The 13,658-nt window shown below is 33.8% G+C and overlaps 1 protein-coding gene across 4 annotated transcripts in view; it reads right to left on the bottom strand.

Moving 5' to 3' along the window:
• The window catches only part of GPHN (gephyrin), a 447,008-nt gene that overhangs the window by 229,758 nt on the left and 203,592 nt on the right, over nt 1–13,658 (bottom strand). For 2 of the 4 annotated variants that reach the window (XM_053673316.1, XM_053673315.1), the window contains exon 5: nt 7,180–7,218. The exons of the other annotated variants lie outside the window; for them this stretch is intronic. In XM_053673316.1, the coding sequence (XP_053529291.1) occupies nt 7,180–7,218 (39 nt within the window). The remainder of the gene's footprint in view (nt 1–7,179; nt 7,219–13,658) is intronic. 4 annotated transcript variants of the gene reach the window in all.

Here is a 13,658-nt window from a genome sequence, read left to right as displayed (position 1 = left end):
ATTTGTATACATATTCTACAGGGCAATTTTGACTCAGTTATTCTAGTTTAAGAATATTTCTAGCCCTGGCTGGTGTGGCTCAGTGGATTGAGCATGAACCTGCGAACCAGGGGGTCGTGGTTCGATTCCCAGTCAGGGCACATGCCTTGCGGGCTGGTTCCCAGCGGGGGATGCAGGAGAGGCAATCATACATTTCTCTCCCTCTCTCTTTCCCTTCCCCTCTAAACATAAATAAATAAAATCTTAAAAAAAAAAGAATATTTCTAAAGTGATAATCAGAAATGTATTTGATAATTTGTATAAAGAGAATATTTATGATAGGAAATAAGAATGAACTTAAATAAATAATGACAGGAAAATTAATTTACTTATAGCTTATTTATACTCTGATATGACTGACAGATCTCACTTTTTAAAGAACAGCTAATTACATTAAAAAAGCTTAATTTATATAAAAAAGAGTGATTAAGAGCAAGGTCTCTGGAGTAAGACTATCTATTTCAAATTCTCGTTCTATTATCTTCTACTAGCTCTGAGATCTGGGTTATATCACTTAGCAATTTAATCTTTTTAAACATAACTTTCTTATCTGTGAAATGGTACCCATTGAATTGGCTTGTTGTGAGGATTAAATAAGATGTTGTATAGCCTGTCACACAGTGAGTGCACAATAAGTTATAGTAGTTATGGTAACAATTGAGATGATGTTATTAAGAAACCCAAACCTGTATTTATGATGGGTTCCTAATTTTTCAAATTAATCAATTAGTCCTAGCGAATAATTATGTATTGAGATTATTGGTAGTTTATATTTATTTCATAAATAAATCTATATTCATAAAACAGGAGTTTTTAAAGCAATTAATAAAAGGCAAGATAAGTAGCAAAAAATCTCTTCCTTCTCCTAGATGTATATACTTCTAAGTTAAAATTTCATCTTTAATACTATCTCGCAATAAAAAGGTCACCAGTTTATGCTCTTATTGAATACCTCTGATATATGCTAAGTACTGTGATCCTGAAATTCTAACAATAGGAATAGAAGAAAACTTTGAAAACAGATCCTGTTAATAAAATAGGATCTTCCTGCAGATGATTTTATTTTTAAATTAGTAAACATTATGAATAGCAGAATATCTCAACAAAGCTCTGTGTCTTTGATCCTCTCTCAAAATTGACTTATTTTTAACCATAAGGCAGTGAGTTGGGATGAAAAAATAATTAACTTATAAGAGGTATTTTCTTTCAGAATATTTGCTTAAGACCTCTATAATGGAATTATCTGATTATAAAATAAATATGCACATGCCTACTATTGTAATATGGCTATGAAAAAACAAAAAATATTTATTTCTGAACATGAGATGTTTTTAATGCTGCTGATATGAACAGAAAATAATCTCTAAGCACTAAAGTGAAATACTTTAGTACTTCATAAGTACTAAATGATGTAAGAAATCTAAAAGCATTCAGAGATAAATACAAAAAATTTGGAAATGCTTTGTATTTTATAAACATCCAAATGTCTAACAAGTATGTTTTTCAGGTAATTATTTTGATGTTAAAGACTATTAAATATATATAAAGGAGCTTTAAACCAAACAGTTTATGTGTCTGAGGCAATTAACTTTCCATTTCACTCCACCAGACCTCTTGTGCTACAGGTGTAATGTGTGAGTTTTTGCCAGCAACACTAAAACATTTAATGGTAGGAGAGCAAAGGGGAGAAAAAAAGATTAGGGGACATAGAGACTGGTTATTACTGCTTGTTATTTACTGTCTATCTTTAAAACCAGGGAGTGAAACTACCTTCATAAAATGTTCATGTAAGGAAGCTGCATCTTCCTTTGCAAGGTCCAGAATATGTCCTGCAGGTAATTCTTCAGGAGGGAAAGGGGGGGGGGGTGGGATTAGACGACATCTTGTTTGTTCGGAGTATTTGCCTATAAGGAATCTGATGATCACGAGGAAATTTACAGGATATTCTTGTTACTAAATATAAAAAGGACTTGAAAACTATAAGGGAATGGTAGGAATATGGTCTTTTCAGGTTAACTTTCATACAAAAAGAAACACATTATACAACTCTATTTTCAATTTATCATTCCTCAAAATAAAAATAGAATTCCAGAGATCATAAAAAGTATATTTATTATTAATAAATGAGTTAAATAGAATGTTGTTATTCTTATATTTTCCTTTATTCCAGATCTTATACTTTAAAATATCTGTATAATTTTTTCTTGCATTAAAAATGTTTTTCAGAATAAATGAAAATCTTTAAACTCATTTATTATGAAGAAAACAAGTTACACCTGGGTATAATTTCTATTTTACTGCTTTGCTCCTGACAAAAGTATTTTTTAATTGAATTTAAGTGGTGACACTGGGTAACAAAACCATACAGGTTTCAAGTAAAAACTCAGAAAAACATCATCTGCACACTGCATGGTGTGCCCACTGGCCAAGCAAAGTCTCTTCATCCCCATCTTCCTCCCCACTTTGAGCACCTCCACAAGAGGACATACAGATGGCCAAGAGACATAGGAAAAAGTGCTCAATGTCACTAATCATCAGAGAGATGCAAATTAAAACCACAATGAGATTATCACCTCGCACTCACTAGAATGGTTATCATCAATAAATCTACAAACAAGAAGTGCTGGCAAGGATGTGAAGAAAAGGGAACTCTTGTGCACTGTTGGTGGGAATGCAGACTGGTGCAGCCACTGTGGAAAACAAACACAGAGTTTCCTCAGAAAAATTAAAAATGGAACTGCCTTTTGTCCCAAAGATCCTACATATGGGAATATATCCTAAGAACCCAAAACATTAATTTGAAAGAATATATGCACCCCTCTCTTCACTGTAGCACCATTTACAATAGCCAAGCTCTGGAAACAGCCCAAGTGCCCATCAGTAGATGAGTGGATAAAAAATCTGTGGTACATTTACACAATGGAATACTGATGCAAGTACTTTGATCTTTCCATAGCTGTGCTGTTAGAAATAAATTACTAGTAGGACATCAGGAGAAGGGAGGAAAAATAGGATACTAAAACTTAACTGTAGTACTTTAAAGGATTTCTTCAGAAAAATCAGTATGAAACACTGAGCAATAAGAATAAAGCTAACTGTGTCCAAGTTTAAAGGCGCACATTAATTTAAGGAGGACAAATAAATTCCTAGTTTAAATGAGTAACTAACCAGATCCCTCACAAAAACTAATTAATATGACTGAACTTTTCCCGACACCAAGAATTCAAGTGAGCTTTAGTTGATAATAAAAATAAATTAATCCCAAACCTTTTCAATATATAGTTATACTTCTTGGGAGAAGGGGGATCCTCATTGTGTTTATAATTACATTCAAGAACTTCCTAAACATTAGTTACCTACTTATCTCTAGCCAACCTCTATTTTCCACTATAAAACTAATAATCTTGGCTTCATGTGATGCTGTTTATTAACAGCTACCAATGGAATTGTAATCTGTCACTAAGAGCTCTAGGCCTTAAAATTAAAGAGATTCTTACTGGCATTTAAACTATTACCAGAATCCTTCAGCTGTGATGAGGCATTAACATAGAAGACATTCTTATTCCTGAATCAATGATGCTTACAAGAGGTGAAAGAATGCTCTTATATACAATCATTCTTTGAACATTTTCCCTAAAGAATTAGAAGAAAATAACAATAGTTTGTGGGTACTACATTTTTTTGTTAAATGTTTTTTCCCTCTCTTGGGATGTAAATTCCTTGAGAGCAAGGCATTATCTTTGCCTCATATACTCCTAACATACACATGGCATATAGCGAGCCTTTTAAATAGGCGGAGCAGAATTACTGGATATAATGAAATAATCTCTCTCCCATACATACAGAGTAGTACAAGTTTATGTACCACCTTTGGAGAACTGAGAAGAGAGTCACTCAAATTTTGCTGTTTTGACAGGTTACATGAGGAATCTTGGCTGAGACAGGCTGGATTGAGCATGTAAAAATCACCAAAATAAATTGTAAAAACATTATCTACTAATGGATTGAAAATCTCCTTTCCTAAATTCATTATTATTACAAATTTAACTACTACAGTTTTAAATTCCTTGAAGACAAGGACCACTGCTCTCCAACTTTGGTTACTCTTCTAAAGTCTAGGACACTATGCAACACAATTCAATTTAATAAAATTTTTTTTACCAGTATATTAAAACACATACACACTCATGCACACATTGCCTAAATCATATCCTTGGTTCATCATCTCTAGGGGTTAGGCCCAGGAATCTCTTCAGAAAAACCTCTATAGGTAGAAGGCTTGGGTATCCAGGATTGAGGACTACTGCACTGAAATGAATTCCTACTCTCATGGCTGGTTCTTCTAAACACACCCTGGTTGCCTTATTTCAGTCCCATTATCTTTATTAAAACCTTGTCTTTCAAATGCATCCCTCTTCTCTTTTTTAAAAGTGAGCCTTTCTCTGGTTCAAAGACATGCCATCATTTTGTCCTGAAGTTGGTATTTTTTTAATTCAACCGTCAGAATCATTTTGAAGTCCTTCATCTGTCTGTGTTATTTTACTTCATTCTCCTTTTCATTCTTAGAATCTAGGATCTTCTAAATTTCACATGGCCTTCTGTAACCTTTCTAAAAGTTTACAATTTATTCTCCTAATACAATATCTTGACCTTATCCATCTTTCATATTAATTATGTAGTTTCCTGATATCTTTGCCATTGATTTAAATTCCTCTTAGACAAATGCATTAAAAGTTCTGAATACACTTCTAGGTAAATACTCAAAATATTTGAAAGAAAAACAGCACCTGCATACCAATGCTCACAGCAGCATTGTTCATAGCCAAAACATGAAGCAACTCAAGTGCCCAGATGAATGAATAAACAAATTGTGGTATAAACATACGATAGAAGAGTAGCCTCAAAAAAGAATGAAATTCTAATATATGCTACAACATGAATGAGTGTTGAAAATATAATGTTAAGTATAAATCAGACATAGAAGGACAAAAATGGTATGATTCCACTCATATAAGGTACCTAGAATAGGCAACATCAGATTCAGTAAAATAGAGGTTACCAGGGCCTGTAAGAAATGGGGAGCTACTATTTAATGGGTACAGAGTTTCCATTGAGATGATTAAAAAGTTATAGAAACAGAGAGATGTGATGGTTGCAAACAATCAGGACTGTACTGAATTGTACATTTAAGATTAGTTAAAACAGTATATTTTATGTTATGTGTATTTTACTATAGTAATAAAAAACTACTGAAATATTATTAGAGGAAAGTAAATTAAAACCCCTGTCCATATCTTTTTTCTATATTCTCTAAATTTATAACTTTCTTTTTAGCCTTTTCCCTTTCATTTTTGAAAAATAAAACAAAATTTAATATAGATACTCTGCATTTTCCACATTTTAAGTGCAACGATGCTATAGATATGTACACACATAGATATACATACACTTGTATGCAAATGTACATACTCTACTTTAAATCTCCTTGGACTCTTTACATTATTTGCAAATCTTCATTTCTTGTTTGATCTGGATTTTTATTTAAATATCAGTGAATAAGACAATAAGCTTTATAGTGCAGATAATTTTTTATTCCAAGTACTTTTAGATGCCAGGTACTCAGCAAATAATGAGAAAATGTCAATTTTAAAACTTTATCCATGCACAAGAAAAATAGCCTGAAAGGAGGGAAAGATAAATACGTTGAAAGGATCTCTATAGAACTGATATTATATAAATTATGGGGTGACTGAGAAATGATATTCTCAAAGGAAAAAAATGAACCAAAGTGGAAAGCTACTTTAATTTTAAAAAACTATAAAAAACTATAAGTAACATGATTCTTTTCAGAGATACTTTTAAATTTTAAATAAAATTAATAGTTGTAATCTGTCCTTATGATGTCCTGGAAAAATTGGGGGAAATAAATTAGAAAATGAACTTAGTATATGGAAAATTATTAAAAGATTCTATACACAGGAACAAAAGTATATAATATATGATGTAAAAAGGCAACTGAAGCAAAGACAACAAATGACTTAGAAAGAAATATATTTCCAACTAAAGAGAAAATTGTAGAGTTGTATTAAAAAGCTGAAAGGATGGTGATAATGAGTTTGAAAGTCAGTTTAGGAATAAAGTGGACTGGACTATTAAATAGTGCAGCATTTTTCTATTTATAAGATATGTTTGGACAATATGTAGGCAATACTTTTCTTGGAAATAAAATCTGATCAGGGTTACAAGATAACAGAGGAACAATGCCAGTGATTTATCAAATGCAGACAAGTATAAAGGAGGCAATATGGGCCAATCAGCATGTTTCAAGGCTGAATACATAGGAGATAAACATAACATCTCAAGTTAATTAAGAGGGCGGCCATGTGCATCAGATAGGTAGAGGAGACAGTAGTCAAGCAAACTTAGTCAGCAGTCCAACTTAGTGGCATAAGGCAAGTAGAGAAAGATAGCAGAAGTGCTAAACAATCTGAACCTACATATAATATTACAGGCATAAATTGGGCGGGGCAAGATAAGGCAGGCAGATGGTGTAGGAGTATGGTAGGAGAGCTGATAGAGAATGCTGAGCAGTCTAAAATGCTAAAATAGCAGCAGATGGATATGGTAGTACCAGGCCATTTGCTGATGGACAAAGCACCAGTGAGTAAAGAATGCAAATCAATCAGCAGATGAGTAAATGGGGGAAAAAGTTGAGGAAAAAAAAGTCAAAGGCAGTCAAAGCAGGAAGACAGAATAGCAGAGAGCCAATGGCAGATCATCAGAAGCAGTTGGGTAGGGGAGTGAAAAGCTGTCAGCAGGGGAACAAAACACCATTCAGGAAAAAATGACACTGAGGGTGAAGCAATCTCCTGAATTTGGTGTCTTCAATCTAGAAAGCAGTCACCCATAAACTGCATATGCGAATTCACAAGAGAAAAGCACACAAATGGAAATAGCCAATGGATCTGAACTCTACTGCCCAGGGATACACAGTGACCCTAGAACATAGATACATAACAATCCACAAAAAATAAAACAGATGGGAAAAATGGGTCAGAGCATTTTTATAATGATTAAAAACCAAAACACTAAAAATTATTAATTTGGAAATGATTGGCTGGGATTGAAGTCTTCGCTTACCCCTTTCTGGAGCCCACAAAATGGGAATGTTGGGAATTTCTGCAGCAGAAAAACAGAAGAGAAAAGGGATTCTGACTCCCAGTTTGAGGAAAGCAGATCAAATTTAGGGCTGTTTGAACTGGCTCATGGAAATAAAAACCAGCCTGAACCTTCTCCCTTCCTCAGAATAAAGCCATTTCTGAGGTTTGAGAAAGGTTTTGGAAGCCCTCACCCCATCATTTCCCACAACCTCCCCTTTCACACTTACCTCCAGTGCAAACAGTTTCCAGCAAGGAGGTACTTGGGAAAATTCACTCCCATGTTTACACCATGGTAAAATTTGAGAATGGCCTAACTAATAGTACTACTTCCTACTACTAATAGTGTGGGTCTGCTTTCTGATTCAGTGGGATCCCTTCCATCCTTTTTTGTGTATGAGCAGAGGGGACAGGTTACTAGAAGCAGCCTACTTCTTTGAAAGTGAATGAGAAAAAAAACAGGGGCAGTAATACCAATAAATAGTAATATTAACCAGTACCTTGGTATCTCAATTGTCAGGGGTCTTAATTCCATTAAGATAGCCACATCTTGAAATTCATCAGCTTTAGAACCTGTCAAACTCTGTACTCAGCACATTTTGACAAGAAAAAATATTTCAGCACTTTGCTCTTGCTCGAGACTCATCACACTTGCTAGAACTTGGAAGGAAGAGTCACAATGCTGCTCACAGGAGAAAATGCTTCATTGTTCGGTACTTGTTGGTTTCAGCTCTTGTCACAAGTTCCAGAATGAATTAACTATGAGTATCAACACAGCACTATATGCCTAGCCCAGACTTCTACCCTGAACTCAAGATGCAAATATCTAACAGCCAACCTAACACCTCTACTTGGATATCTTAAAGACTGTTGAAATTTCCATGACCAAAGTAAAACTCCTGACCTTCCTCTTCAAACCTGCTTTTCCTAGTCTTTTACATTTTAAATGAATGGAAAAATTCAAAAGAAATATATTTATGATACATAAAAATTATATGAAATCCAATCTCATTATCTATTAGTAAAGTTTGATCAGGGCACATGTGGTAGAGCCCATTCATTTATATGCTCTTGTGGTGGTTTTGGGCAGGCAAGGGAGAGCAGTTATGGTAAAGACCATATATTCCACAAAGTCTAAAATATTTACTACCTAGACTTCTAAAGAATAAGTTTACCGACCCCTGTCCTACGGCATTTTGTTGTTGTTGTTGAGAAAGCAAGGAATAATAACTAAAATTCAAACAAAAATAGAGTATTATTGTTAATACTGTTGTTATTGGTGTACAAGGTAAACATATGAGGGAAGGTCCATTTATACTAGAATTTGTTTTCAGTATTATATAAAAGAAGCCCTCTTATTTCTCTAAATTTTATTTAATATTGATGGTGATATTCATTCACCTATCCAACACACAGAACAGCCCCATCTTAAGGGACAGGGTATAACATAGGAAAGTCCTGAAAATGGCAGAAAGAGAAGAAATGAGGAAGGAAAGTATTAGGACCCACAGACAAATCTTGTATCGAAGAAACATAATACCCTGTTTCACAATAACGGTAGCCCTGGCTGGTGTGGCTCAGTGAATTAAGTGCCGGCCCGAGAACCAAAGGGTCACTGGTTCGATTCCCAGTCTAGGGCACATGCCTGGGTTGCATGCTAAGTCCCTAGTGGGGGGCATGTGAGAGGCAACCACACATTGATGTTTCTCTCCTTCTCTTTCTCCTTCTTTTCCCTCTCTAAAAATAAATAAATAAAATTTAAAAAATGCGAAACTGGCATCATGTGAATCTCTTTTGAGCTTCATAAATGGTGTTATACTAAAGTGACCTCATGATAATGGAGGTCTATATACATATTTATATAATATTCAAAACTAACAGTCATCCTCTTATTGGCTGTAATGCCTACATTTTGTAGAAAAGTATTTTTAAAATTTGCAAAACTGACATATCTTCTCAGTACTTAAAGTTTTAGCCTGAGAATTATTACATGAAAGGATATTATATCATATACTGCAATCAAACTATGGAAAGTGCTGAAGAAGGTGGGGGGAAAACACACTTAAATGATCACACTGACATCCATCACTACAATGCAATCTTCAATCTTCACATTGTAGTATAATTTATTTCCTTTTATATCAGTTGGTCCTTTAGCACAATCAACTGCTTCTTCTGCATCACTGCCTTTGACCTTTGGTCTCTCTCTTTCTCTCTCTCTCTCTCAGTGAGACTGATGAGGGTCCATTTTCAGAATCCACACTTCCAACAGCTTTACTGCTTCTTGCTGTTCAGCATCTTTTGAAGAAACTTAGATTCTTTCCCTAAATTCTCATCAGTGTGTCTGTCATTAATGATTACCTAAAATGGTTACTGCCCCCATTGGAAATCTGTCCTCCATGTTTTAATAGCAACCATGTTCTTTCCAAGTTCCAACATGAGGAAATAATGCTTATAAAATTATTAGAATAATTCCAAGCAGTTTATTGTTATATGAATCTACTTTCTGACTATCAGTTCCCTGTAAGTTTCCTTTTGTGGCAGGTAATTAAAAAGTTACAAATACTTTGCCTTCCTAAACATAGTGATATAATTCTAAGAAGTTCAGGCGGACTGACAGATATAAATCCATTTGTTGTCATTACATTTTGTATGAAAAGCAACATTAAATTCATTTTATAGGTGGAGATCTAAGATAGATGAGTACACATTCATGATTTCAGACAATAATAACAAAGAAATATCCTGAAAACTTTATTTTTGAAAATATGTCTATGTAAATACACTTTAGCACTTGTATTTGCAATCTATTTAATGATATTTAGTTGTCAGTATCTTAGCATATATTTTGCAAAACTAAAGTATTCAGGTATACTAGCCTCTGTACATTTTATGAGAGTACGCTTATACGGGTGAGCTGGAAAGATGATTTCAAGATTTCATCATTCTGGCAGATTCAAGGTAAAAAATACAATATTTAGCATGTCATCTCTGTTTCTTTTAACTTTTTTATAACTACACTACTGTAAACTTTAGGAATCTTGCTTGATTTTTCCCCAAGAAAAAATTCTTTCAGTATTTATTCAATCATTATCTACTGATTTTTTAAACTAAAGCTCTTTATAGTATATTGCAGGTAATAACAGCAAATATTTATGTAGCAAATAAGTATCATTTTTACTCATATTAATTCACATAATATAATTAGCTTATGAGGGAAGTACTTTTATTCTCTCCATGTTACACATAATCAATATAGGAAATTAGTAAAGTTGTGTAAGGTCACACACTAGTAAGATGTGAATCCAGTATTCAAACCACATAGTCCATGCTTTTAACCACTGTTATAGTGCCTCATATATGGTTAAATGGGCAACTCTACTTTTCTAGTAAGAGCTCTATTTAGACATAGATTTTGTCATAATAAATATATTTTTATTTTACTGATATAATCTCTCTTCCCCATAGGACCCCCTAAAAGCTGAGTATATATTCTGGTACACTGCAGGCATGTAATTAAGAAATACACTTAAGGGAAAATGAAGACAGCATTTTATTTATAGGCTCTTTATATATGACATTTTAAAAAAGATTTATTTATTTTTAGAGAGAGGGGAAGGGAGGGAGAAAGAGAAGGAGAGAAACATCAATGTGTAATTGCCTCTTGCATGCTCCCTACTGGAGATCTGCCCTCACAACCCAGGCATGTGCCCAGACCTGGAATGGAACCAGTGACCCCCTGGTTTGCAGGCTGGCACTCAATCCACTGAGCCACAGTAGCCAGGGCTATATGTGAAATTTTTATTTTTGCTTTATACTCAAAATTCTGACCTCGAGGAACAATGTGCTTTTCCCTCTTTTGTGTGGCAATATGAAATGATAGCCTTTCAACATAATAGTTTTAAATGTAATGTCACTTACTGCCCTAATTATATCACGTAAATGGTTTAATTTTGTACCTGTAACTTTGTATTGGCACAATTATACTAAAGAGCTTTTCTTTTTAATGCATAAATAAAGTAGAGGGTAGCTGTTTTAGGAAAGGCTATGGCTGGTAGAAAAAATGAGTACAAAAATAATACTAAAGTAAGTGGACTCAAGAGAGAAATGTACTGTTTACCTTCAATTATTGAAATTGTCATGCAAAAGAAATGTACCTTCTTTTGTGTACTTCAAAGGGCAGAACTGGGACTACTAGGTAGAAATTATAAGGCATCAAGTTTCAATTTGATATGTTTAGACTTTTAAACAATTAGAGTTCCACAAATAATGAACTCTCAGATGGAGAAAGCAGTGATTGAGATGTTCAGGCAAAGCCTGGGAATGATAAAAAGGACATGCTAGGACTTTGAACACAGAATCTCCTCAAACTCTGAGAAATTGTGATTTCTCAATCATTACACTGTTTGTAGCTTTCTTTAAAATGCTAAGCTAACTCAAGATTCAACACAGATAAAATCTATAAGAAAATATTCCTTGATTGTAAGATTAGTATTAGCTAAAAAGGTTCCCAAACAACAAATCAAAATAAGAATTTTGTACTTCACAGCAATTTACATTTTATCCGCAAACACTGGTATAGATAGTAACTAGATTTTCCAATTACAACAGGACTTTAAAAAAAAAAAACAGGTCAGGTAAATAATCTTGAAAGAGAATGACGTTAGATCTGGGGAATGTACTGATATGCATTCGAATAAATTCCAAATCTCAAAAAGGGTCTATTTTTAGAGAGCTTTGATGGCATGATTTTACAGTGTTGATAGTAGACTTCTGAATCTGGCTTCTAAAGAATCTCTGAATAATGACAGTTGCTGTTTTTCATCTCTACAGATGGTACTCTAGCTGTTCTAAGAAAGATTAAAATAACATAGGTCTAGTTTATCCATTCTTCTATATAAAGTGAATTCTCTGCTCTTGCCAGAAAGATTTTTTTAATTGTAGCTTCCTCTGTAGCTTATACAGTTCCCCTTCTTCTTTACTCCTATCAGTAATGTCCTCTTCTCTCCTAATCTAAATACTATTTTTTTCTCCCTCAATTTTAGCTTAAATTCTACTTGTGTAAAAATTTCCCCAACTACTTGGCTCTCTCTTTTCCCTTTTAAAGACATCTTTTGCACTGAAATGGCTGAACATTTCTGGCACTAGCTTTATATTCTTTGATTTGTAAAATCACTACTTTAGGAGTACATATACTTTAGCGTTCACTCATTAAGGCCTAAAGCGCTTAATGGGACATTGTTCCTAAATGGGACAAAGGCTGTGAATGTTTGATATTTTAACTGCTTTTCAATGCATAATGCAAAATAATTATAAGCCCCATGATAAAGTGGGCTATTACAAAAATGTTATCCTGACTATCACATATCTGGGCCACTTAAAGCCATTTTCCAACAATTTTAAACTACAGAGAAACTAGAGACCTAAAACTAAAATAATCCACATTCTTCACATCATATAGATCACAGGTGGCAAACACAAGGCTTGTGGGGCAAATCCCGCCCTCCACTTTGTTTAATCCAGCCTTCCTTCTACCTTGTTTTATCCGGCCCGACACCTGGTTTCTACCTGGTGGCAGTGCCCAGCTCTCGCTTAACTGTTAAGGAGTAGTTACATTTATAAAGTCCTAAAATTACAACCATGAGGCCTGGTGAAAATGAGTTTGACACCCCTGATATAGATTATAGAAATTCTTATTATTGTTCCTTTGCCCTATACCTTAGTGGAAACAAGTTGACTTACATTTTTACCTTTTTTAGACATATGTACCAGATATATTAGAAGCTAACATATAAGAAGTACAATGGTAAATAGCAGATTTATTTGGGGCTGTCATGTCTAATTAAAGCTAAATAGGTAATAACATTAACTAAATTAGAAAAAAAAGTTAAGAAACAAAAACGTTTACCAAACATCTAAAAGGTACCAGGCATTGCACTAGATACTTTTACATGTGTTATAATCACCAGCTTGGATGACCTTGGCAAGTCGATGAATTGATCTGTGTCTCAGTATCTCCATCTTTACAACAGATACAACAATAATACCTGCCTCAACGAATTAGTATGTGCTTAAAACAGCACCTGACACATACTAAGTTCTATACACAAGTGCTAATTACTATTATTATTAGCTACTTTTATCTCAATTATTAGAAAAACAACCTTAACAGGTAGGAATTAGCTAATTTAGCAAATGAGAAAATTAAACTTTGAATAGGTCAATTTGCCTTAATTTCATAGTTAGTAGTAGAGTGGGGTTCAAATTCAGGTCTGACTTTATAGTTTTAGTGTTTCCACTATAGCATACTACATGCCAAAATGTTTAGACAAAGATAAGACAAAGAAACATGTTTGCCATTTTCAAGACTATAAAAATTATAGAAAGAGCTCCTTAACATGGCATGAAATATAACCTTCTCTGACCATAAAATAGTGATGTATTTTATTCAATTTAGTTTTA

This window comes from Artibeus jamaicensis, unplaced genomic scaffold (genome assembly GCF_021234435.1).
Source record: "Artibeus jamaicensis isolate MK-2021 breed Jamaican fruit bat unplaced genomic scaffold, CSHL_Jam_final contig_851, whole genome shotgun sequence".
NCBI classification, from domain to species: Eukaryota; Metazoa; Chordata; class Mammalia; order Chiroptera; family Phyllostomidae; genus Artibeus; species Artibeus jamaicensis.
The sequence above is the reverse complement of the archived record's forward strand: the minus strand, read 5'-3'. Positions and strand labels throughout refer to the sequence as shown.